At 40.8% G+C, this 23,408-nt stretch overlaps 1 protein-coding gene and 1 long non-coding RNA gene across 9 annotated transcripts in view; one reads left to right on the forward strand and one right to left on the reverse strand.

Annotated features, from left to right (window-relative positions):
* Window positions 1-23,408, forward strand: part of TNNI3K (TNNI3 interacting kinase) — a 285,086-nt gene that overhangs the window by 229,528 nt on the left and 32,150 nt on the right. For 6 of the 8 annotated variants that reach the window (XR_012034825.1, XM_072834070.1, XM_072834068.1 and 3 more), the window contains 2 exons: window positions 67-126; window positions 3,215-3,384. Coding sequence is in view for 7 of the 8 variants with exons in the window: in XM_072834070.1 (XP_072690171.1) it covers window positions 67-126; window positions 3,215-3,384 (230 nt within the window). In the remaining variant the exon portion in view is untranslated. Of the gene's footprint in view, window positions 1-66; window positions 127-3,214; window positions 3,385-21,279; window positions 21,412-22,028; window positions 22,299-23,408 lie in introns of those variants that run through there. The other 2 variants (XM_072834071.1, XM_072834076.1) reach the window with 2 other exon arrangements.
* Window positions 8,708-10,859, reverse strand: LOC140637792 (uncharacterized). The gene is made up of 3 exons (XR_012034832.1): window positions 10,684-10,859; window positions 9,640-9,794; window positions 8,708-8,820 (listed from the first exon to the last, which is right to left on the reverse strand). It is a non-coding gene; the product is annotated as an uncharacterized lncRNA (long non-coding RNA).

Below are 23,408 nucleotides of genomic sequence, written 5' to 3' on the forward strand. Positions count from 1 at the left end.
ATCCAAAGACAGTTGCCTCCCTTTTATTCTTTTGGGGAAAATAAAAGTCTTTTTCTTTATTTACAGGGAAGACCTGAATTTTCTGAAGTTGTTACCAAGTTAGAAGAGTGTCTCTGCAACATTGAGGTAAGAACTTCAGCTTCTGAAATAGGTCCATGAAAAAAATCTTGAATATCCTAGGGTGTTGGGGAATAGATGAGGTGATGCTGGTAGAAAGTAAGTCTGAAGGTCCATAACTTCATTCATCTATTTACCCTGTTCATTAAGTTTCTAGGGTGGACCGACTGAATCGACAGGGGCAAAAGCAAATTCAGCATGAACTCAGACCTCCCAACACATAATCATTAAGCATAGGCAAGCCCAGCTTTAAAAAATTAATATGTAAAAATTTGAAGATACAGTAAATATGTTAGAAAGTAGTTATTTAAATCAATTTTTTTCTATACAAAAGTTCCTACGGTGAGACATAAGTTAACATATTAAGCCACTGTCTATGTTCAATAAGAAAAGGAAATTATCACTGAAATTAGTATATAAATTAATTGGGATGCATTGCTTTTATACCGCACATATGTTGCATAAGGTGATATATGTTGGTAATCAGCCTAATGGAATTTTCTTCCCTTAATATCAAGGAGTTGTTTGCTTTAATTTTCTCCCTAATTGCCTTAATTTTCTATACACCTGGTCAGGAGATAGCATTTGAAAATAAGCAAGGAACTAACACGGGAGTACTAATTCAAAAATAATAATATATCCCCAAAGCAAATGAGTGCTGCAAGAGATGGGGGCGGACATCACACATCACAAATACAAGTGCATGTGATGGGAAGGGGCAAAATGGGAAACAGCATCAACCTGAGATTGCATAACTAAATCCCAGAGTGGAACCATCCAATTTTTTCCCCTAAAAACAACAACAACAACAACAAAAATCTCAACTTAGAATCACTAGAACCCAGTTTATTGGGAAAGGGTTCCAGGTCTTCAATTGCAGCCTGCAGCGAATGGCTCTGTCTCATAACTCTTTACTGGAACTTCTAAAAAGGAAGCCTTTTATGTAGGAGGCAGCTTCCGTCTTTGGACATTAAATGTCCATTCACTTCTCTTCAGTCCTGAAACCCACAAAGCAGAGAGAAGTAGTAGTGTATTCAGTGGGGCTTTAGCAGCCCCTAATAACAAAAGCATCCGCCAGAGGCCTTGGATGTTGAGAGACCCTTTTAAGGCTTACGTTCCAAGTGTCCTCTCACTTTGAACCTTTGTGTTTCTCAGGGCAAAACTTCTCCAAGCCTGGGGATATATCCAACTAGATGAGAGAGTGGATTCCAGAAACAGAGACAATGGTTGGATCTCCTAAACTAGTGTGGCTTCTTACATTGAGCAAGCCTCTTAGCACAGTCTCTCCCAGTAGAGAAGATGAAACACTCAATGCAAAGAGAACTTGCTGGACTGGGCTGCACTCGATAATGGCCCAGAATCAGCTTTAAGGGGCTTGATTTGTGGAATTCCGTACCTTGGAAGATAAAACGAGAGGATGTGTCTAACAAGAATAAATATAACATCACACACTAGAGGCAAAGAAACAATAGCAAAGATGTCAAATGGTGGAGATATGGTTTAGGAGCATCATGCATGTTAGTAGATAATAAGCTCTTTGGAGTTAGAATGTGAAGTAGCTGTCTTGCTACAAAATAAAAAATGAGTATCATTCCTCTCTATCCTGAGAAGGCCAAACAAAATAGTTCCCAGGTATGTCCTTTTAAAGGGATAATTATAGGGGCGCCTGGGTGGCCCTGTGGTTGAGCATCTGCCTTTGGCTCAGGTAGCGATCCCAGGGTCCTGGGAATGAGTTCCATATGGGGCTCCCCGCGGGGAGAAGCCTACTTCTCCCTATGCCTATGTCTCTGCCTCTCTCATGAATACATAGATAAAATATTTTTAAAAAAAATAAAATAAAGGGATAATTATAACTGAACACATTTTAGGGAAGAGAGACCAGAATGATGAATGGATTGAACATCACATATATGAGAACCAATTAAAGGAACCAGAGTTGCTTGTCCCAGAGAAGAAAATTAAGATAAGCCCAAAAGCTGTTTTTTAAACATCTGAAAAATGATCATATGGCAAAGGAATTGGTCTTGTCCTCTAAGGGTCAACAGATGGAAAGGAAATGAAGTGTAATTATGTATGGTTGTTTGTTGTTGTTGTGTTTTTTTTTTTGTTTTTTTTTTTTTTTTTTTAGGAGAGACAAATTTCTAATTGTCAGAGCTGTCCTAAGATAAATGAACAGGTCTGGAGGCAGTGAGGTCCCCATCCCTGGAGGCTCCCCATCGGCTTGCATAGCTAACTTGAAAAGGAGGCACAGGAGAGATTCAGTCATGGAAGAGTTTGAAGGTTCATTTCAACACTAACATCACATGATTCTCCGAGCTTTACTTAGTAATGTCTTGGCTACTGTAAGGAGCCTAGAATTTGCATGGATTATACTTTTAAACCAAAATCTACTGTCTACCTGTGTTGTGAAATTATAATGTCAAAGCACTAGTGTTCTCAGTTGGGTTGGGTGAAGTTCGTGAACAGCAAGGTCGTCAGAAATTCGAGAAAACTACTCTCCTATTTTTTTTCTTCTTTCTCATTTTCTTCCCTCGTATTCTTCTATTTTCTAACTACACTTAACAATTTGCAACTGTTTTTGAAAACTCTCTCCCAACAACTCTCTTTAGTCCTCATGCTTGCCAGACATTAAAGCATCCCTCATTTTGTAAAATGGATATATTCTTGGGAAAATGTGTAAATTCATTTTACATAAAAGAAATAATTTCATATAAAGGGGATAGTTTTAAGCTACAATTTAAAGGAACTCTGCCACGAATCTCATCGCCATAGTGAAAAATGTAATCTTTCAACCATTAGATAATCACCTTCTAAATATCTATTTTATGAATCTGATTTGAGCACATAGTGTTTTCTGAAAAATGTGTATAAATTGAATGGGCCAGCTCTCGGCATAGAACTGGCTCAAAAAAGTAAATTAAGCTAGCCATGTATTACCATCCGAGGCCGAGAGGAAAAGCCAGAAGCGAGCTGAGATGAATAGAAATTAAAATAAGAGAAATCCTAGAATAGAAAGTTAAAATAAATCCATACTCTAGTCTATGCCTTAAGCCTGTCAGATTTCTGAAAGGATTGAAGCCACCCTTTCTTCCCTCAGCTGATGTCACCTGCATCAAGTAACAGCAGTGGTTCTCTCTCACCTTCCTCTTCTTCTGACTGCCTGGTGAGCCGGGGAGGGCCTGGCCGGAGCCACGTGGCCGCTTTAAGGAGTCGTTTTGAACTGGAATATGCTCTCAATGAGAGGTCCTGTGCCACCTGGTCCCAAAGGTGAGTGGCAATGTCCCAAAGGTGAGTGGCAATCTTAGCAACAATCTCGTGGTCCAGTTAAATTCCAAAATCCCACCAAGATATTGGCCTGATTTGGTCAGTATCAGTGGGGGACTTACCACCCCCATGGCAAACTTCAAAGCACAAGTTTTTTGCCCATTTTTCTTATAATATTATATTAATATTATGGGGCTAAAAAATAGAACTTTTTTTATTTAAGATCTCTAAGTTTCAAGTAACAGCAATTAACTCTAGCTTAAGTGAGCAACAAAAGGAATTTACTGAAAGTGTTTTGGAGCTATCATATGGAACCCATGGTAGGATGATATAGAAACCAAGAAACAGCTTTGAGGATCTGAGCACCGAAAATTCAGCACACCGAGGGTTACTCTATGACCCTGTAATTCCACTCCTAGGTAGATACCAAAAAAAAAAAGTTGAAAACAGGTACTCAAACAAATACTTGTACACATATGTTTATGGCGGCCGTATTCGCAATAGCCAAAAGGTGGAACCAACCCAAATATCCATTAACAGAGGAGCAGATAAACAAAATGTGGTATGCAAGACAATAAAATCTTATCCAGTCGTAAAAAAGGAATGACATCCTGATGCATGCTACAACAGGGATGAACCTGGAGAAAATGCCTTCACCGGAAAGAAGCCAGGCACAAAGATCACACGTTAATGGTCCTACTGATATAAATATCCAGAATAAGTGTGTGGGTCCACTCAGGCGGCCATAACAAGATACCACAGACTGGATGGTTTAGACAGCAGAAATTCGTTTTCTCTCAGTGGAGGCTGAAGATCTGAGATCGGAGGGCCACATGCTCAGGCCCTGGGGGCACTTACAGATGCCCATCTCTCTGGCTCACAGATGGCCTCCTTCTCACTGTACTCTCACATGGCAAAGGTTCTGCAATCGTTTCACCTTTTTTTGTAAAGGCACCAGTCCTGTCAGATCAGGGCTTCACTCTTCTGTCTTCGTTTAACCTTAATTGCCTCCCTAAAGGCCCCTGTCTCCAATACAGTCACATAAGGGCTCAGTGCTTCAACATATGGATTTGGTGGGAGGGGGCCACAACGCAGTCCATAATAGGCAATATGTAAATCCCTTTAAAAAATTTGTTTTTAATTTAAAAGTTAAAGCAGATTGGTAGTTGCCAGAGGCTGGGGAGAGAGAGAAATTAGGAGTAAAGGCTTAATGCATACAGGGTTTTATTTTGGGGTGATGAAAATATTTTGGAAATAGATAGAGGTGGTTGTAAAACACTGTGAATGTACTAAAGGCCACTGAATTGTTGTATGTTTTGTGAACTTTACCTCAAAACAAACAAACAACTTAAGCAGAGGAGTAGTCAGAAAAAGAAAAAAAAAAAAAAGTTCAACGTTCTTCCATAGTGAGCTCTACGATTTACATGCCCCCGTTCCCAAAAGACAGTCCAAAGAGACAGTCTCTTTGTCTCTCCGCCTAATTCTAGAGTCTCAAGGAGAGATACGTCAGTTATGTGTTGCCATAATAATTCTCCCTAAAATCCAAAGCAAAATTCGAGGATATGCTATCATGAGTATTTATCTATTGCTCATGTGTCCGCGCGCTGGTTATAGGCGGCTTGACTGAGCACGGGTTTTATCCAGGTCTGTCCCAGATGTCTCTCCCTGTCCTGGGGCCAGCAGCTACCTGAGCCCTGTTCTTCTCATGGACGAAGGCTAGGAGCTCAAGAGGACAGGCCCCAACTCCACATGCCCATTTAAAGCCTAGGTTCAAGCTGTACCCCTGACATTCCATGGCCAAGTCACATAGCTGGGTCCAATATCCAACAGGGAGATAAAATATATATCCTCAACCTCTGATGGAAGGACCACAAAGTTACTTGGCAAAGGGCATGGATACAGAAAGCATCATGAATTCGGAATCCATGCAGTCTGCCACGAGAGAGAATGTGGTTGGCCCTTTTTGGATCAAATGGCCACCACTGGTCTAAGCAAATGTGGGGGTCATGTTCCATTAATATAAACATAGCTGCCAGGTCCCCTACTCAGGATGGGGAACAGAAAAGGCAATCACTTATGAACTGGATGGATACCATAGAAAGTACTTACGCAACTCATGGAAATCTGGAAAAAAAAAAAAAAACTGGCTTAAAATCTCTATTCTTCCACATGAGCTCCCGAGCGTTTGCATATGAGCTGCTGTACACTCGTACACGCACGTAAATGCCTACACGCTCACTCACACATTCCATCATCACTGTTAAAACTTTTTATCCTGAAAGCAGAGAAAGATTACCTGGAATTAGCGAGATCTTACACCGCACTCAAGTTGCTAGTGTTGCTTTTTTCGTCATAGTCATTATATTCTCAGTCTAACAAAAGAGTTGCACCTGCAGCTACGAAGAGATGGGAACCTGAATCATGAAGCCTTTAATCTATAGAATGTCATAAAATTAAGCATCAGCAGGTTTGATTGATAACCAGGCAAACTGGACACAATTCTTTATTGGATTCCAGTCTCTTATATAATTTCCTAAGAGGCCCAAAGGCCAAGATTAGATGGTACAGTCACAGCATCCTCTCCTAGTTCCACCTGCACGTCTTCTTCTTTACTTGTGATTTTTAAAATTAATGCTCTGGTAAGTCAGATTTTGATATTTCCCAAGCACGCTCACCTGAAGTCTGCTTGGAAGCAGAGGTTAAGAGTGTGAGCTGTGGAATCACACCGACCTCAGGTTCAATCTCAGCTTTGCCCTTTACCAGCCCAATGACCTTGGACAAGTTACTTGCGTCTAACACCTAAAATAAAGATAATAATACCAGCTTTTAGGATCACCCTTGAGGGAAGCGGTATCGTCACAGGAGTGAGTGATTGATCAAAAGAGGCCAAGAGACCCCAGCAAAAACTCCAAGTGCCCGTAATGTAGTAGTCACACACCTTACCACGTAATCACAGCTACACTCGAAGCAGGGCCTTCAAGAACCCAGAAAAAGATAAACCACGGCTCACGAAGCTGCCCGAGTGGGGTGGTCCTTCTGATAGCCTCATGACCCCTCACAACGGTCATGGACACCGCGAAGCCTTTGTCTCTCTGCTTGGTTCAGGTTTCTCCTAACCATATAGCACATCCCAAGTGTTTGCAGGGGAGGAGGGGGGCATCTAGGGCCAGTTTGGTAGTCGTACCACCCCTCCAGCAAGTTCAGTCTCTGAGCTGCTTGAAATCAACTCCTATGTTGATGAATAAAGCATGTAGCTTAGCAGTAAGAGGCCCTAAGGGAGGGACCATGTGTGTTTTAGTCCCAACCGTACTCCTAGCATGTAGCAGGGCGGCTGGCATTAAGTCGACGTGTAATAAATATTTGTTTCACAGGCAAAGAATCGGATAAATGGGCTCCATAAATCATAATTATTACTAATTCGGGGCATAAATCGGTGAAAAAGCTTTAGCTATCTTCGCTGTGCTCTCCATGCATGTACCTCCGACTAGCGAGGGCCCCCGCGAGCTGGGCGCTATGTCCGACTCCGGGTAGTCAGCGCAGTGAGGCCGAGCAAGCGGGTGTTCCAATTTGTATAGATGAGGAAATCGAGCCTCAGCAAGAAGAAGTAGCTTTCCCAAGCTTGGGGAGGCAGAGCTGGGCTTCTCACCCAAGACTCCTCTGTGCTTTCTGAATTTCTCTGGCACAGGAGGTGGCACCTTTCAGAGGCCTGGTATATTGTGCCAATACTTGTATTTGCTGGGCTTCTTCTGGAAGCCAGTCAGGGAAAGAATTCCGCTACTTCTCCTTCCACCTGCCTTTTCAGCTTTTAGATAGAAAGACGGAGCCAGTGAGGCCAGAGAGCCACAGGTTCTCAAAGTCAGAGGGTCTAGGGATACAGGAACTGATGGAGCGACTGCAGCAGGGCCATGCGTCTCGCAGCCTGGAAGATGGGCTCACAACGTGCGCCGCACGAACTTTTGCGAGTACCAATGCCCAGGGCCGGTTACACCCGAACCCACGGGGGTGGCAGCCAGACATCAGAAGCTTTTCAAAGTTTCCCAGATAGCTAGATAGCTAGATAGCTAGATAGATAGATAGATGATAGATAGATAGATAGATAGATAGATAGATAGATAGATGATAGATAGATAGATAGATAAATTAGAAATAGAAATAGAAATAAATAGAAATAGAAATAGAAATAGAAATAGAAATAGAAATAAATAGAAATAGAAATAAATAGAAATAGAAATAGAAATAAATAGAAATAGAAATAGAAATAAATAGAAATAGAAATAAATATAAATAGAAATAGAAATAAATAGAAATAAATAGAAATAGAAATAAATAGAAATAGAAATAGAAATAGAAATAGAAATAGAAATAAATAGAAATAGAAATAAATAGAAATAGAAATAGAAATAAATAGAAATAGAAATAGAAATAAATAGAAATAGAAATAAATATAAATAGAAATAGAAATAGAAATAAATAGAAATAAATAGAAATAGAAATAGAAATAGAAATATAGAAATAGAAATAAAGTTTCTGGGATGATTCCAATACACCTCCAAGTCCGAGAAGCATGCTAGAAGGGAATGCTCCCGTGCTCACCTGCCCCTCACTTTGGGGGCCTGGGGTGCAACCGATGGCATACACGGAAGAGAAACGTGAGCCCACAGGTGACACAGCAGCTGTGACCAAAGGATACCATCCTGAAGGCTGATGACCTGTGTGGTGTCTCCAAGAAATCCTTACAACGTGCTAATAACTGCTCATCTAAAAGGCATTTGAACTCGTTAAAAAAAAATCACAGAGGGTGTGACTTTTATTTTAGTCTGGCCTCATGCTTTTAAAAAGAAAAAACGGGAACAAGATTTGGCCTGTGCAAATCCTGCCTCACGTATGCTCCCAATTCTGGGCCTCTCAGCCCTCCCAGTGCCTTAAAAACGGTGCATTCATTTTTCAATTTTTGGTCCTGACCTTCGTAGCCTGTAGTCTCACAATGCATTATTTGATGGGGGTTTTGGTTCTTGTTTATTTGCATCTTTGTTCTCACGATTGCTGTTCTCCTTCATAAAATCAATGTCAAGGTGGGGAGATGTCATGTCACTCTCTCCGCAAAGTGGTAGGGACCCGCTGCTTCCTACTGAAACCACAGATTGTTGAACTGTGAGATTGAGGAAGGCGCTCCTGAAGTCTTGCCTCTTTTAAAATATTTTGCGTCTCTAGATATATTTGGAAAACTAAGCATGTGGCACTTGCTCCTCCCACCGGGTATGAAACCTCTCCCATCTTGTACATGGATTACATCATGTAAATTTAGAAATGACAAAGTGATACACAACCTTTCAGATGCGACAACCAATTAGTGTCTGTGTGGGGCTGGGCTCTGAGAATAGAACGCTATGACCCAGTTAGCTTTCCAGGAGAAGAAACCCAGCGATCCGGTGACTGCAACTGTAAAACAGACACGCTCGGAATTAATTTCTCACATTACGGGAAGGGTCCATCAAAGGGTTCCTTTAAATAGAAAGCTTGCCTAGCGCATTTGGAATGCAATTCAACTTTTAGAAGTTGAATGTAAGTTAAAAAATTTTCATTTACACACAGTTTTTCCGGAATGCAGCAACTGTGGAAGACGATAGCATCCTGGAAACTGAGGTTCCCAGGAAGAATGGAAGAAGAAAAAAAAAAAAAAAAAGAAAAGGAGAGCAGTTGGGGGGTGAGGATCGTAGCCATTTGCTGTCCTGGAGCAGAATGTTTATCAAGTAGCAGCAAGAGTGTCTCCCTGTCACCCAAGGTCAATACCCCCCCCCCGTACCCCCTCTCCCAAGTGCTTCTTTGTACTGAAACTCCCTTAAATGTGCCCTTGTCTTGCGCTCCCTTCTTCATCCCCATTTATTTCTCTTGCCAGCTCCCTGCCATCAGCAGCTTCAACCCCCTGCTTGGGACCACTTTAAACTCCCCCTACCTTGCTTCTCTCGTCTTCATGGGTTTTGTTGTGATTTCACACATCCCCTGGCTCCAGCCTCTCGTTCACACGCACGAAGACGCTCACCTTATACACACGCATTCGCAGGCACGCGCACGACTGATCCCCAGTCTGCACGTCCCACCCTGACCTTGACCCTTGTGCTTCCTCTAATTTCTCCCCCATTCTACCTTCCTAATGGCCTTCATCGGCTTACCCCTCTAGTGCCAGCAAATAACCCTCCTTCCGTAGAACTCCAATTCCATCCTTACCCTACTTTAAAACCACCAGTCATTTTCCATTACCTCTAAAATTAAGTGAAGTCATGTCATCGTGGAATCCCAAATGATCAACGGCACATTTTCCAGTTCCACCTCCCCCTGAGCGTCGTGGGTCCCATCGGTTCTGAGCAGAGAGTGATACGGTCATTTCTTCTCTTCTCAAATGAGTGCTGAACTTCCTACAGGGTTTTGGACAATCCCACAAAATACAGAATCACCCTGCACAAGATGACAACAGCATCCCTGGTCGCGCACACTACAGACGAACTACAAGTTCTTCTCTATCCCATACCTACCTCGTGTTTAACTTACTGTTAACCTCTCCCCATATCCTATTTTTTTTTAGCCTTGACACCCTGCCCAATCTTGTCAAAATATTAACAAGCCTTCAGTAATAGCTCCATCAGCTTAATCACTACATCGTGAGGGACCTTTTCTGGAGCCACCCCATCCCCGTCTATACCTTACCAAGGGCCACAGTATTTTGTCCCACTTTATGCACTTATTTTGTCTAATAATTATTTTTTTAAGATTTTTTTTTTCATGAGAGACACAGAGTGAGAGGCCAGAGACACAGGCAGAGGGAAAAGCAGGCTCCCTGCTGGGAACCCCATGCGGGGACTCGATCCCAGGACCCCGGGATCCCGCCCTGGACCGAAGGCAGACGCTCAACCGCTGAGCCACCCAGGTGTCCCATTATTTATCTTTTTATTTCTCCATTAGCTCAGAAGTGCTTCCAGGACAGAAATTGCCTTCTCTTTTGTATTTATGTAGGTGCCTACACTATCTCGTTTATAATTTAACTGTATGTGGTGAATACTAAAAATATTTATTTATAATAAGTCAGAGGAATCATTAGTCGGGCTCTGAACACTGTGCTTTGTCTCTCTGCATTTTAAGTGAGTGAGACTCTGGCGCTCAGAGTTTGCGACCCTACATTCCTATCAGGTCAGATACGTTCTTACCCAAAAATAATGAACCACCAGATAATGTTGCCTCTCTGTCACATGTAGAGCATTAAAAGTCTACCTATTTCTTCTTAATGAACAAAAGATAAAATGGAGGTACCTGAATTTGTGAGGAGAGAAGTGAGTGATGCATTCATTCCCAGCGTGTGAAAGAAAAAAGAGAGATTGCTTTGAGTTGAGGTGGTCAGGAGAGGTCTCAATGAAGAGGCAGATGATGGAGATGCGGTCCAGGTGTAAAGAGAACAGGAGGGACAAACACGAAATAATGATTGCAAACTTTGTTTTCCTTCTTTCCAAAAAAAAATAATAATAATAAAAATTAAAATAAAAAAATTTTAAAAAGACGTCCCTTCCCCAACTGATCTGTAATAGTAATTACTTATTCATCAAGGAGCTGCATTTAGATAGACCTTTTCTCACTATTTCTATTCCATTGGAATATTTGCTTATCCCTATGTAAATAGCACACAATTTTAATTGCAACAGCATTTTATTTTATTTTTTGAAAGAATTTATTTATTTATTTATTTATTTATTTATTTATTTATGAGTGAGTGAGTGACACAGAAAGAGAGGCAGAGACACAGGCAGAGGGAGAAGCAGGCTCCATGCAGGGAGCCCAATGTGGGACTCGATCCTGCGTCTCCAGGATCACGCCCTGAGCCAAAGGCAGATGCTCATCCACTGAGACATCCAGGCCTCCACGCAGCAGCATTTTTAAAAAGATTTTATGTATGTATCTGAGGGGGGGGCAGGGAAGAGTACAGAGGGAGAGTGGGAGGGAGAAGAAGGCTCCTGCCAACCAGGGAACCCCACGTGGGGCTCAATCCCAGGACCCTGAAATCATAACCTGAGCCAAAGGCAGACACTTAACCGACTGAGCCCCCCGGGCGCCCCCAATAGCATTTTCAAAGTCTTGATCTCTAGGAGGTGATGTCTCATCTTGGCTGTTTTTTATTTTTCGTGGCTTTCACTCTTCCATATAGTTTTTATGATCAGCTTGCATTTTCTGCACACACACAAAAAAATAAGATTTTGATTACAGATTTTTTCAAGTTTATTTTTTATTTTTTTAGTAGTCTCTGCAAGCAATGGGAGGTTCAAACTCATAACCCTGAGATCAAGAGTCTCATGCTCTTCTAAATGAGCTAGCCAGGCACCCCAGATTATAGATATTTTAAACTTAAAGATCAATAAGGGAAGATCTGACATCCTTATGATACTGGGTCTCTCCTCTCATGAACTTAATGCATTTTTGCATTTATTTAAATATTCTTTAATATCTTCTAGTTGGTTTTTATAATTTCTCTGTAAGGTTCTAATATACCTTTTGTCATATTGATTGCTGAAGTAATTTTAATTCATTGCTACTGTATTGTTTTATTCTCTGTAGATTTTTCTTTTTTTTGTCAACCTACCTTTTTATTGTTGTTTTACTTTGGATTTTTTGAATATGCACTGTTTTTCTTTTTTTTATTTCAAAAAGTTGAAATTTTTATTTAAATTCAATTTAATTAACATACAGTATTTATTAGTTTCAGAGGTAATTTAGTGATTCATCAGTTGCATACAATACCCAGTGCTCATCATATCAAGTACCCTCCTTAATGCCCATCACCCAGTTACCCCATCCCCCCACCCACCTCCCTTCCAGCAACCCTCAGTTGGTTTCCTATAGTTAGGAGTCTCTAAAAAAAAAAAAAAAAAAAAAAAAAAATCTCTCTAGCTTGTCTCCTTCTGTTTTGCTCTTATTTTTCCTTCCCTCCCCCCTTTGTTTATCTGCTGTGTTTCTTAAATTCTACATATGAGTGAAATCGTATGGTATTTGTCTTTCTCTGACTTATTTCACTCAGCATCATACCCTCTAGTTCCACCCACGTCATTGCAAATGGCAAGATTTCATCCTTTCTTGATGGCTGAGTAATATTCCATCGTATATATAGACCACATCTTCTTTATCCGTTCATCTGCCAATGGACATCTGGGCTCTTTCCATAGCTTGGCTCTTGTGGACATTGCTGCTGTAAACATTGGGGTGCCTGTGCCCCTTCAAATCTCTATGTTTTTATCCTTTGGGTAAATACCCAGTAGTGCAATCGCTGGGTCATAGGGTGGCTCTATTTTTAACTTTTTGAGAAACCTCCATACTGTTCTCCAGAGTGGCTGCCCCAGTGAGCATTCCCACCAACAGTGGAAGAGAGTTCCCCTTTCTCCACATCCTCACCAACGTCTGTTTCCTGAGTTAATTCTAGCCTGAATTTACACTGTTTTTCTATTCTTGGTTAGGTCCCCTAGAAACTTTAACACATTCAACTTAGCAGACTCTATATTTAATATATTTGTTATTAAAAAAAGAATATCTCCCAAACAAAAGGTTTTTGAGCATTTTAGTTGCAAATCATTCCTCCCAAATTACATGATATTTCTGTCAATTATTTTAGTTTCATTGTGATTTTTCTAATTCTACACATAGATATTACTTTAATGATTTATCTAGCTATGGTTCATTTAGACTTAGCCAATTAACTGTTCCATTATTAATTGCACTTACATTTCACACCTTCCTCCTAGATCATTTTCCTTTTCTTCAAATACATCTTTAAAAATTCCTTTAACATGACTCTGTTAGAAGTAAGCATGTGAAAACACCCTTATTTTCCATTTCTTGAAATATACTTTAGTGAATATAGGACTTGAGGTGTGTAATTATTTTTCCCCATACCTTCGAGATGCATTCAACATATTTCTGACTTTTCTTGCTGCTGTTAAGTTTTCATCTGTGGATCTAATTATTTATACCCTTTATAACTGCTGTTAGCACTTCTCTTTGTCTTTTGTATCCCACATTTAACTATGTGTATATAGTTTTAACGGATTTAATTTATCTTACTTGGAATTTGTTGGGGGGTCCAGCATCTGAGAATTGCTGTCTTTTATACATTCTAGATAATCCCTCACCAGTACCTTTTCTAATATTTCTGTACCCCATCCTCTTTATTTTCCCTTTCTGGAACTCTAGATGTATTTTAGATCTTCTCACTCTATTTTTCATATTCCTCAATCTCTTTATATATATATATATATATATATATATATATATATATATACACACACACACATATATATACCATTTACTTTTTCTATGATGCCTTCTGGTAATTTCTTCAAATCTATATTCCAGTTCACATATTCTCTTATTAACTGAATCTAATATATATTTCCCACCATTTACTTTTTCTATGATGCCTTCTGGTAATTTCTTCAAATCTATATTCCAGTTCACATATTCTCTTGTTAACTGAATCTAATATATATTTCCCACCATTTATTTTTTCTATGATGTCTTCTGGTAATTTCTTCAAATCTATATTCCAGTTCACATATTCTCTTATTAATTGAATCTCATATATATTTCCCACCATTTACTTTTTCTATGATGCCTTCTGGTAATTTCTACAAATCTATCTTCCAGTTCACATATTCTCTTGTTAACTGAATCTAATATGTGGTCCTATTCATTGCATTTCTATTGCAACTTATTTCTAATTTCTATTCCATATCTACTAAATGTGTGTGTGACAGTTTTGAAAGTCTTATGTATCTTCCACATACTTTTAGTTGATAATTTTTTTCTTCAAACACATTTATTTTATATTCTATACCTGAATGCCTGTTATTTCTAATCTCTGCAGTCTTTATATGTACAATTGTGTAGTTTGTTGTTTCTGCTAATTCATGCTCCTGATTTCATCACATTTAGAGATTTTTGTTTCTATTTTTGAGCTCATTTTTTAGCTCATTTTCTTTGGAACTTTATCTCCAGCAAGTTTTTTGGCCTTAATTGGTGTAGGTTACTTCACAGATGCTTTGTGTTTGCTCTTGCTAATCATATAGGTACACTAACTCTACAGGACCACTTCAAAACTCCCACTAGAAGTTTTTTATAAAATAAATGTAGTACTATTTCTATTTTAAAACTTGTATCTTTGTGGATCATAGATGGGAGTTCCGAGGGAAAATACTTCATTTTTATTTTTATTTTTTCATTTTAAACCTGGAGCCAAGGACAAATGGACAGTTATCCTCTGCGTCTCTTTATGTACAGTAGGTTTTATTTTTCCTGGTTCACCCTGGAGTTGTCCTTTGCAGATTTTAGCTTCATACCAGTGTTTCTTATCTGATCTCCCACCTTACTGGAACCCAGGCTGTATTTCCCCCTGTATGGTTCAACAAAATGCAAGGTTTAGACCAACAGGAATCCGTATCTTCACAGCATTTACATTGACCTGGAATTATAATTTTAACCAATCATTTACTTTTTCATTGGTATCTATACTAAGTACCATGAGAGCATAAACTTCTTTTCTTCTTTTTGATGCTGTCTCTCCAATACTTAAAACAATGTCAGGCATTTGGTAGGTGCTAAAAACCTATTTGTAGAATGAATGAATATCATGATAGGCCCTCACAAACATTAATGCTGTTTAATCTTCACAACAGTCTTGTGAGGTAAGCCTTGTGGTTTCCATTTTTCAAGTAAAACAGAGACTCAAATGATTTAATCAATTTGTATGAAACTATATAGTGGGAAAATGGTAGTTAATAGTTGAACCTGGGCCTGCTGGTAGAGCTTCCATTATACCATGCTGTCTCTGGAGAGTAGACTTGAGCAACAGGTTTGAACCATCTATAGAAAAAACAGAAACTTGTATCCTCTGGTTTGGGCTTTGAGGATCAGCAGAGAGCTGCCTACTTCTAAAGTTCTAACAGCTCAAATGGAACATAGAGCACTCTCAGTCTACAGCCAATACAACCTTTGATTGCAGGGAAATTGTCCCTTCTCACTCCAACTACCTCTGATACTAGCCAGTTTACCTCAGTTTATGCCTGCTTGTGACAGACCCTTATAATCAGCTGCCTGCACTGATACAGACCTACCCTGAACACAGCGATCTCCATATCTGCTGCATCATGCACCAGCTTGCCATGGCCTAACCCTGCCCTCTCTACATTCTTTAATTGTGTCTCTGGAAGTCAGCCTGACTCCCTGGCCACATTTCAAAAGCCACAAAAACCAATCAGAACATTTAAAAAGATAAACTCTTCCCTTCTAGACACCATGGGACCAGTTTCGAGGATAATTCTACTTTAGTATGATTCCTTTATCAAATTAAATACATTACAAAACTAGGCCTTTTTTTTTTTCATTTCTTCATTAAATATATTCTCTAGCACAGTAGTCAATCGCATTCACTGTATTTTAAGGAATTTTTAGCTGACATTTTCAAGCAGCAAATAGCCTATCTAATGATGAAAGTTTCAAGAATTTTTTAACCCAGGAAATGAAACATTCACTCATAAACACAGCCTTCCGGGTGCTTCCACATAGAAAGAATTGTAAGATTTATAAGTGTAAGGAGACAATAGAAAGATAGCATCTTCGGCTTCTGAACTGTCTCTTTGCTTACTAAAGATTGTTGATTCAAATATGGCATATAAAGAATTTACAGAAGCCCTTGGTGTATATCAGGGCATCACAGTAGCAGGCGACTGTCACATCAGCAATGCCTTCTGAGCTTGTAGAAAGAGTTGCCTTTTACTAACTCATTTGGTAAGTTCTATGGGCCTTGCTCTCATTGTTTGTGTTCTGAGAGCAAAACGCCACTTGCCTAATCGAAGGACAAGAAAACTTTTTTCCCCCCCGCAGGATAGTTATCACGTCCAGGATGTGTAATTTTTGTGACATTCACTTGCTGAAGGTCAGTTATCAAGCTCATTAAGGGTCTGCCTTGGAAAAAAAAAAAAAAAAAAAACTATAAAAGCCAAAGGAAGGCAGCTAGAACCCAAGCAAGTGCCATAACGCCTGTTGGTTGCCTTTGATCTCTGTCTAAGCTTAAATCCTTCTGAGGTGCCCATAAATCTTTCTCATTAACAAAAGCAGAAGATTTCTTAATGCCATAGGGTATGGGGTTGAGAGCGAAAGTATGCAGTTGTTCACGTTGGTAGGAGGGTGTCAAAGTACTTGGTACGCCTCCTCGTGATGTCCCCAGATGTCATCCAATAAGGAGGAAAGAGTAAAGAAAGGGGGAGAGCAGGACCCCTGGGGGGCTCAGCGGTTGAGCACCTGCCTTCTACCCAGGGCGTGACCCTGGAGACCCAGGATCGAGGCCCACACCGGGGTCCCTGCATGGGGCCTGCTTCTCCCTCTGCCTGTGTTTCTGCCTCTGTGTGTGTGTGTGTGTGTGTGTGTTTCTCATGAATAAATAAATAAAATCTTAAAAAAAGAAAGAAAGAATAGAAAGTGGAGAGGGGTCTTGGAGGAAGTCAAAACTCTCCCAGGAAGGGCCAATCACTAGGCACAGCCATACCTCGCCAGCAGCCCTAGGGCCCCAGAGAGTGCTACAGTGGGATGAGCAAACAGCTCTCATGTGCACACGCACTCGCACACGCACGCACACCAGCGGCAGGCGGAGTCGACACGGATTGCTCGCGCCCTCTGCCCCTCCACCGGAGGCATCCTGCAAGTCACCAGGCCCGCGGGCGGTCTGGGCCCAGGGCGGTGCTGCTGGGGGGCCGCGGGGCTGCAGCCGCCCGGCCCCTGCTCTCTGGCGCCACCTGGCGACCGGCTGGCGGAGCGCGCGGGGCCGCGGGGCCCTAACGTTAGGGGCCTGCGCGCCCGCCCCGCCGCGGTCCTGCCCGGGCTTCCCAGGCCGCGGCTGCTGCAATACGTTTGCAGCAATAAGGGGCGGGGGGGGGGGGGGGCTGCTGGGGTCTCTAACAATTCAGAGACCAGAGCACTGATTTCTAAATAGAGTCCTGAAGCAGCTCGTACAGTGGCTCTGCACAGCCTCACACACAGTCTAATTCCTCATAGGTGGGTGGTTTTGGTTTTTTTTTTTTTTCCTCCTTTTCACTTTTTTTGCACCTTCCACGCGGGCCAGTTCTAACCCTCACATCCTGCAAATATGGCAACGCACTTCCTTTGCCTTTGCTAGTATTTGAAACAGAAAGTTTCTTGTTAAAGAAGACATTTCCCAGGTTATTGTTTCTCATTTATCGCCTTGGCAACGATGAGATGGGAGTTTTTCTTGGTGTGGAGGTAAGCCGCTGAAATAAACCGAAAAAAAAAAAAATCGTAGATCCAGACAAGAGATGATTCCTGTATCAACCGAAGTGGAATGAAACATCGCTACCGTTAATATTCATGGTATTAGCTGAGCATTTTCTATTAATGAGCAGATGTTTTAAAGGCCTCAGCCGCAAAGAAGTACAGGGGAAAAAAATTACTGATGGATGTGTTTACCTTCCTGAATCCTCTTCCAAAGAAACAGGGGGGAAAAAAGGGAAGGAAGGAAGGAAGGAAGGAAGGAAGGAAGGAAGGAAGGAAGGAAAAGAAAAGAAAGAAAGAAAAGAAAGAGAGCGAAAGAAAGATTGATTCATTTCTTGGCTTCAATCAGGCACCACTTTGCCAGCCGGTGTTAAGTGCCCTCCTGCTTCTCCCTGGCTGCTAACACAGCCTAGCCCCTCGGGGAGATAATGACCTACACGAGGCCATATTCATCGACAGCAATATTAACTTGGTCAAAAAAGGAAAATGGAAGATACATTATGTATTTTGATCACTTACTATGTTCCAGACACTATTGTGCATTTTTTTTCTCTGCCAGTCGTATCCTTGACTTATCACAATTCTTCTACAAGGTAGGAATCATTTATCAGCATTCTACAAATGAGAAAACTGGAGACCTGACAGGATAGATGGCCTGCCTAAGGCTTTGCAACTAGTAAACAATGGGGCGGACAGTGAGCCTACGCAAGTCTGACCCCAAAGCACCCTGGCTGCACCCTGGCTGCACCCTGGCTGCAGCAGGGTGAAGCGGGGAGCCGCTCTCACACTAACCAGCTGTGTGGCGTGGACACATCCCCTCCTGACCTGGGTTCCAGGGTTCTCCTCTCTCTCAGGCATGTAAACTGGACCCTTGCTACTCCGGGTGTGGCCCACGTCCCAGCAGCAGGAGCTTGTTACAAGTCCAGACTCCCAGGCCCCACTGGGACCTACTGAATCACAATCTGCATTTTAACGCTGGTGAATGTACATTAAAATGTAAGCAGCACAGGACCTACCAATCTCTGCGAACCCTTCTAGCTCTAGTGCATTTAGAAGGCCCTCCCCCTTATCTCTCTATTTCTAAACCCAACTCCTCAAGGTTGCATCATTTCTCCTTCCAAGCTTTCCCAATCCCATCTTTATGCTTGATGAGAAGCTGTTTCTCTGTTCTAACCAAAGTTTCATTTACCCTATTACCATTTTCTACTTAGTATCATGTCTATGCTGTGTAAATTCCTTGAGGGACAGAACCACCCATATTAAATAATTTTATACCTGTAACACCAACTGGCCTAGTACATTACGCTAAACAAACATGCTGAAAGAAATGTTAAATAAATCATTATCTGAATTTAATTACGGATACCACATAGTGCTCTGAGTGTAAGACCCCCATGTTACTAGTATCTCAAAGCAAGCACACTTCAAGAGTTCTTTAAAAATGGACCCAAAGAAGCTTGCAAATTGCACATGTAAGAGCAGTTTTCAAACTTCCTCACCCCATTCCTACCTTTTTAGCACACATACGTATCAAAGATTTCATTAAGACCAAGCTCAACTCCAAAGTTTTCTCTCCCAGGAAGTCTCCCTGGATGCCCTCAGCTGGTTAAATGCCCATCATCATGTTTGTTGCCATCTTATCCTGTGGGTACTTCATTAAAGCATACAAACTATATTACAATCATTATAATTACATCGCCCCCCCCCCACACGCAGACACACATATTGAATACTCTCAAGGTCAGGAATTGTGTCTTTCATTTTTACCTTCTTAATATTTATCACAATGCTTGACATATAGCAAGTGGTAGGTATTTGTATATTGAATCAATCAGTCAATCAACCAGTGCAAATGTTCTTATTCCAAAGTTTCTTTTTTTTGCTCCACACAAGGGTTCATTGACCCCAAGAACATGGAGAAGCACTGCCTGTGGTGAGATTTAAACCATGATGACATCCCCTAACAGCATGGCACTTTGATTTAGTGTCACATGAGCTAGTCATCTAGGCATATAAGCCCTGAGACTTAGGAACTCAAGTGCCTTTGGGATACCCAAGATTGAAAATTAAATCAGTGTTGATTTCGTCTCTCAGTAAGTTAGTCACCCATTCATTCAATAAGCACAGAGTGCCTGCATTGTGCCAAGGGTTTGCTAGGGATTGGGGATGTCAAGAAAAGTGCACAGTACAATCTTTCCTTTCAGCAGTCTAGTCTTGGAAACAGACCCCAAATATATTATAATAAAATGTGATACATACAGGAATGGGCATAATCTCCTGGATCATGAGAACACAGAAGGAGGTATTACTAAGACTGAGGAGAAATAGGCCATTCATTGGCCTTAGAGGTATGTGCAACAGGTCCTCGCATTTGTCCTTTTCCGGAAAAGACACTGAATTTGGGGAGGAAGAACACAACCAGGCAATGAATCTGTACTAAAGAGGAGAAACACTGAAAACAGAACAGAAGATGAGGAAAGTTGGTGGCGAAGAGACTCATTAGCAGCACGGATCTAAATCTAAACAGGGTTTATAGGAGAAAGAGAAATAAACAAGTGCAGATAATCTCTTGAGCTCATATCATCCCTCAGGATGGTCTACTCTCTAAAAGGACCCTATGCTTTTACTTTCTCAATATTTAAAAGGAAAACAGAACAGGGAACACCACATCTGGGTGACTACTTAATGGCTGATAGAATGGCCAACAGATGTTGGCGAGGATGTGGAGAAAATGGAACTCGTGCACCGTCGGTGGGAATGCGAACTGGTGCATCCGCTGTAGAAGACAGTATGGAAGGTCTCAGAAAGTTAATAATAGAACGACCCTACAGTCCAGCAATCACACTACTGGATATCTACCCAACGAATACAAAAACACTAATTCAAAGGGATACATGCATCCGATGTTTATAGCCGCATTATGTACAATAGCCACGATGTGGAAACAGTCCAAGTGTCCACTTGAACTGTTGATAGAATGGTACATGAATGGATAAAGAAGATGTAGCATATATACATATGGATAAATAATATAAATTATTGGAATATATACTGGAATATAAGTCATTGGAATATATATATCATTATATATATTTTTATAAAACATGAATAATATTCCATTATTTATGTACATCTATAATGGAATATTATTCGGCCATAAAAAAGACTGAACTCTTGCCATTTGCAGTGACACCAGTGGAGCTAGAGAGTATAATGCTAAGCAAAATAAGTTGGAGAAAGACAAATACCATATGATTGCACTTGTGTGGAATTTAAGAAACAGAACATATGAGCAAAGGGAAAGAGAGAGAGAGATACACCAAGAAACAGACTCTTAATTGTAGAGAACCAACTGACGGTTACCAGAGGGGGAGGTGGGGGGGGCTGAGTGAAGTAAGTGAAGGGGGTTAAGGACGTCACTTACAATGAGCACCAGCTGTTGTATGCAAGTGTTGAATCACTGTATTTTACACCTGGAACTAACGTTGCACTCCATGTTAACTAACTGGAATTTAAATAAAAACTTCGAAAATAGATAAAGCAGGCATAGGGGGCCAGTGTGCACCAGCATGCTTTTCTGCTCTATAGCTTTACAGCAAGAAATCAAAAGCCTTCGGAGAACACCAACAGCGAGTTCGGGGAGAACCTGGCCCAGGACAGGTGTCCTGTAGAAGAGCGGCTTGGGAGAAAGGGGATGATCTGTTGCTAAACGGAGTGGAGGTTGGTGTGCTACACTAGAAAAGCGTGTGTACTTTAGGAGCCAAGGATATTTGCGTTCAAATCCCAGTTCTGCCTCCTAGGAGCAGTGCGAACTTGGGCCCGAGTTTGCTAAAGTAGGTATCATGATATTACTTTGGCTAGTTTTTGCAAGGATTTGGAGAACATACATATAAACCAGTTAATATTATCCCAGGGAAGCTTGTGTTGTTTTGTCTTAAACTAGACATAACTGTCTGCTCTTTTATCGTCCTACCCAGAAATAGGTAAATACCTTTCTGAGGCTGAGAAAGTCTATGTCTGCCTGGAATTCAGAATCCTAATTCAGGCACTCTGTTCTCCTTTTTATCACTTATTCTCTTTGAGATAGTAGGACATTCCTTTTTCTCATTAAATAGCAGCTTTACCCATAAATTTCTCATAGCTCTTCCCCACCTATCTACACTACTTGTTTGTCGAATTCAATAATGTTGGTTGGCCATTCCCTAGTCAAGTTGCCATTTGAATTAAAGTCAGGGTTTCTGGTTATTGTCTATCTGGCGGCTATTTCCATGAAAATGACAGAAATCAGGGGAAATTACGTTCAAGGATTTCAATTTTCCTTTTTTTTTTTTTGTAAGCCCTGAGAAGAAAACTACAGTTAATTGTGAATATGCCTGATAAATGCTAGAGTACTACGTGAAAGTGGAAAAGATTTAAAATGCTTCAGAAACAACAAATCAAGATACACTGTTTTTATCCAAATAAACATTTCTGTACTATTAAAAAAAATCATCCTTTGTTGTTCAAGGAAAGATGAGGCTAACATTTCCTTCAATAATATTTTACCAAATCATCCAGAGAAGAAAAATGGAATCATCAAATAAATAAAATAAAAATTGATGACAAAACACCATGTTAAGAGGCTGGTTGTTATTTTTGACATATGACATATGGTAAGGAATAGAGTATTTGCTTTTTTAAAAAATTTTTATTTATTTATGATAGTCACAGAGAGAGAGAGAGGCAGAGACATAGGCAGAGGGAGAAGCAGGCTCCATGCACCGGGAGCCCGACGTGGGATTCGATCCCGGGTCTCCAGGATCGCGCCCTGGGCCAAAGGCAGGTGCTAAACCGCTGCGCCACCCAGGGATCCCGGAATAGAGTATTTGACTATGAAAAGTACCTATGAACTACTTTCTGATATTAAGTGATCTGAAGTTCATATTTTTTTAGGATTTTATTTATTTATTCATGAGAGACACAGAGAGAGAGGCAGAGAGAGAGGCAGAGGGAGAAGCAGGCTCCATGCAGGGAGCCCGACGCGGGACTTGATCCCAGGACCCTGGGATCACGACCTGAACCAAAGGCAGACGCTCAACCACCGAGCCACCCAGGTGGCCCAGAAGCTCATATTTTTAAAATTAGTTTTCTGCCGCTTGTATATTCTTTGGCTATTTTTCTTTCTTTTTTGAAGCATGAACAATTCTGAGTTTAAAGACTACTTAGAAAAGTTAAACTACATTATTCACCTGCAGATTTTTCCTGAGTTCTTTAGCACAAAGGACAATAAATTCCCATCCTTTTTCTTATATCTAAATGGAAAGGGGGAAAAAAGAGATAATTGAAATACTATCAAGATTCTTGTATTTTTTTTCAATTACTGCCCATTGAATGAGGCCCTTGCACTATAATTTGTCCCAAAGTACAAAGATCTATGTGCTACATTTATTTAAGTAAATTCCTCTTTATCTTAGGGAAACATAGGAAGTTGAGCAGTATACAAAGTTTAATTGACTATGGCTAGAATTGGAAAGTTCATGGAATTAATCACCTCTCTCACAAATATGCATTGAGCTCCTACTGGGTACATAGAACTGTTGTCTAGCCCTATCCAGGGAGCACCCCATATTTGATAGCTAGTCCTCCATATACCCTCTGGGCAAACTGAATACATTGCCTTTTGCTCTTTCCTCCCTCTTTATTCCCCCCCCCTTTTTTTCTTTACCTAGAAGATTACC

The sequence above is a fragment of the Canis lupus genome, chromosome 8 (assembly GCF_048164855.1).
Source record: "Canis lupus baileyi chromosome 8, mCanLup2.hap1, whole genome shotgun sequence".
Classification (NCBI taxonomy): domain Eukaryota; kingdom Metazoa; phylum Chordata; class Mammalia; order Carnivora; family Canidae; genus Canis; species Canis lupus.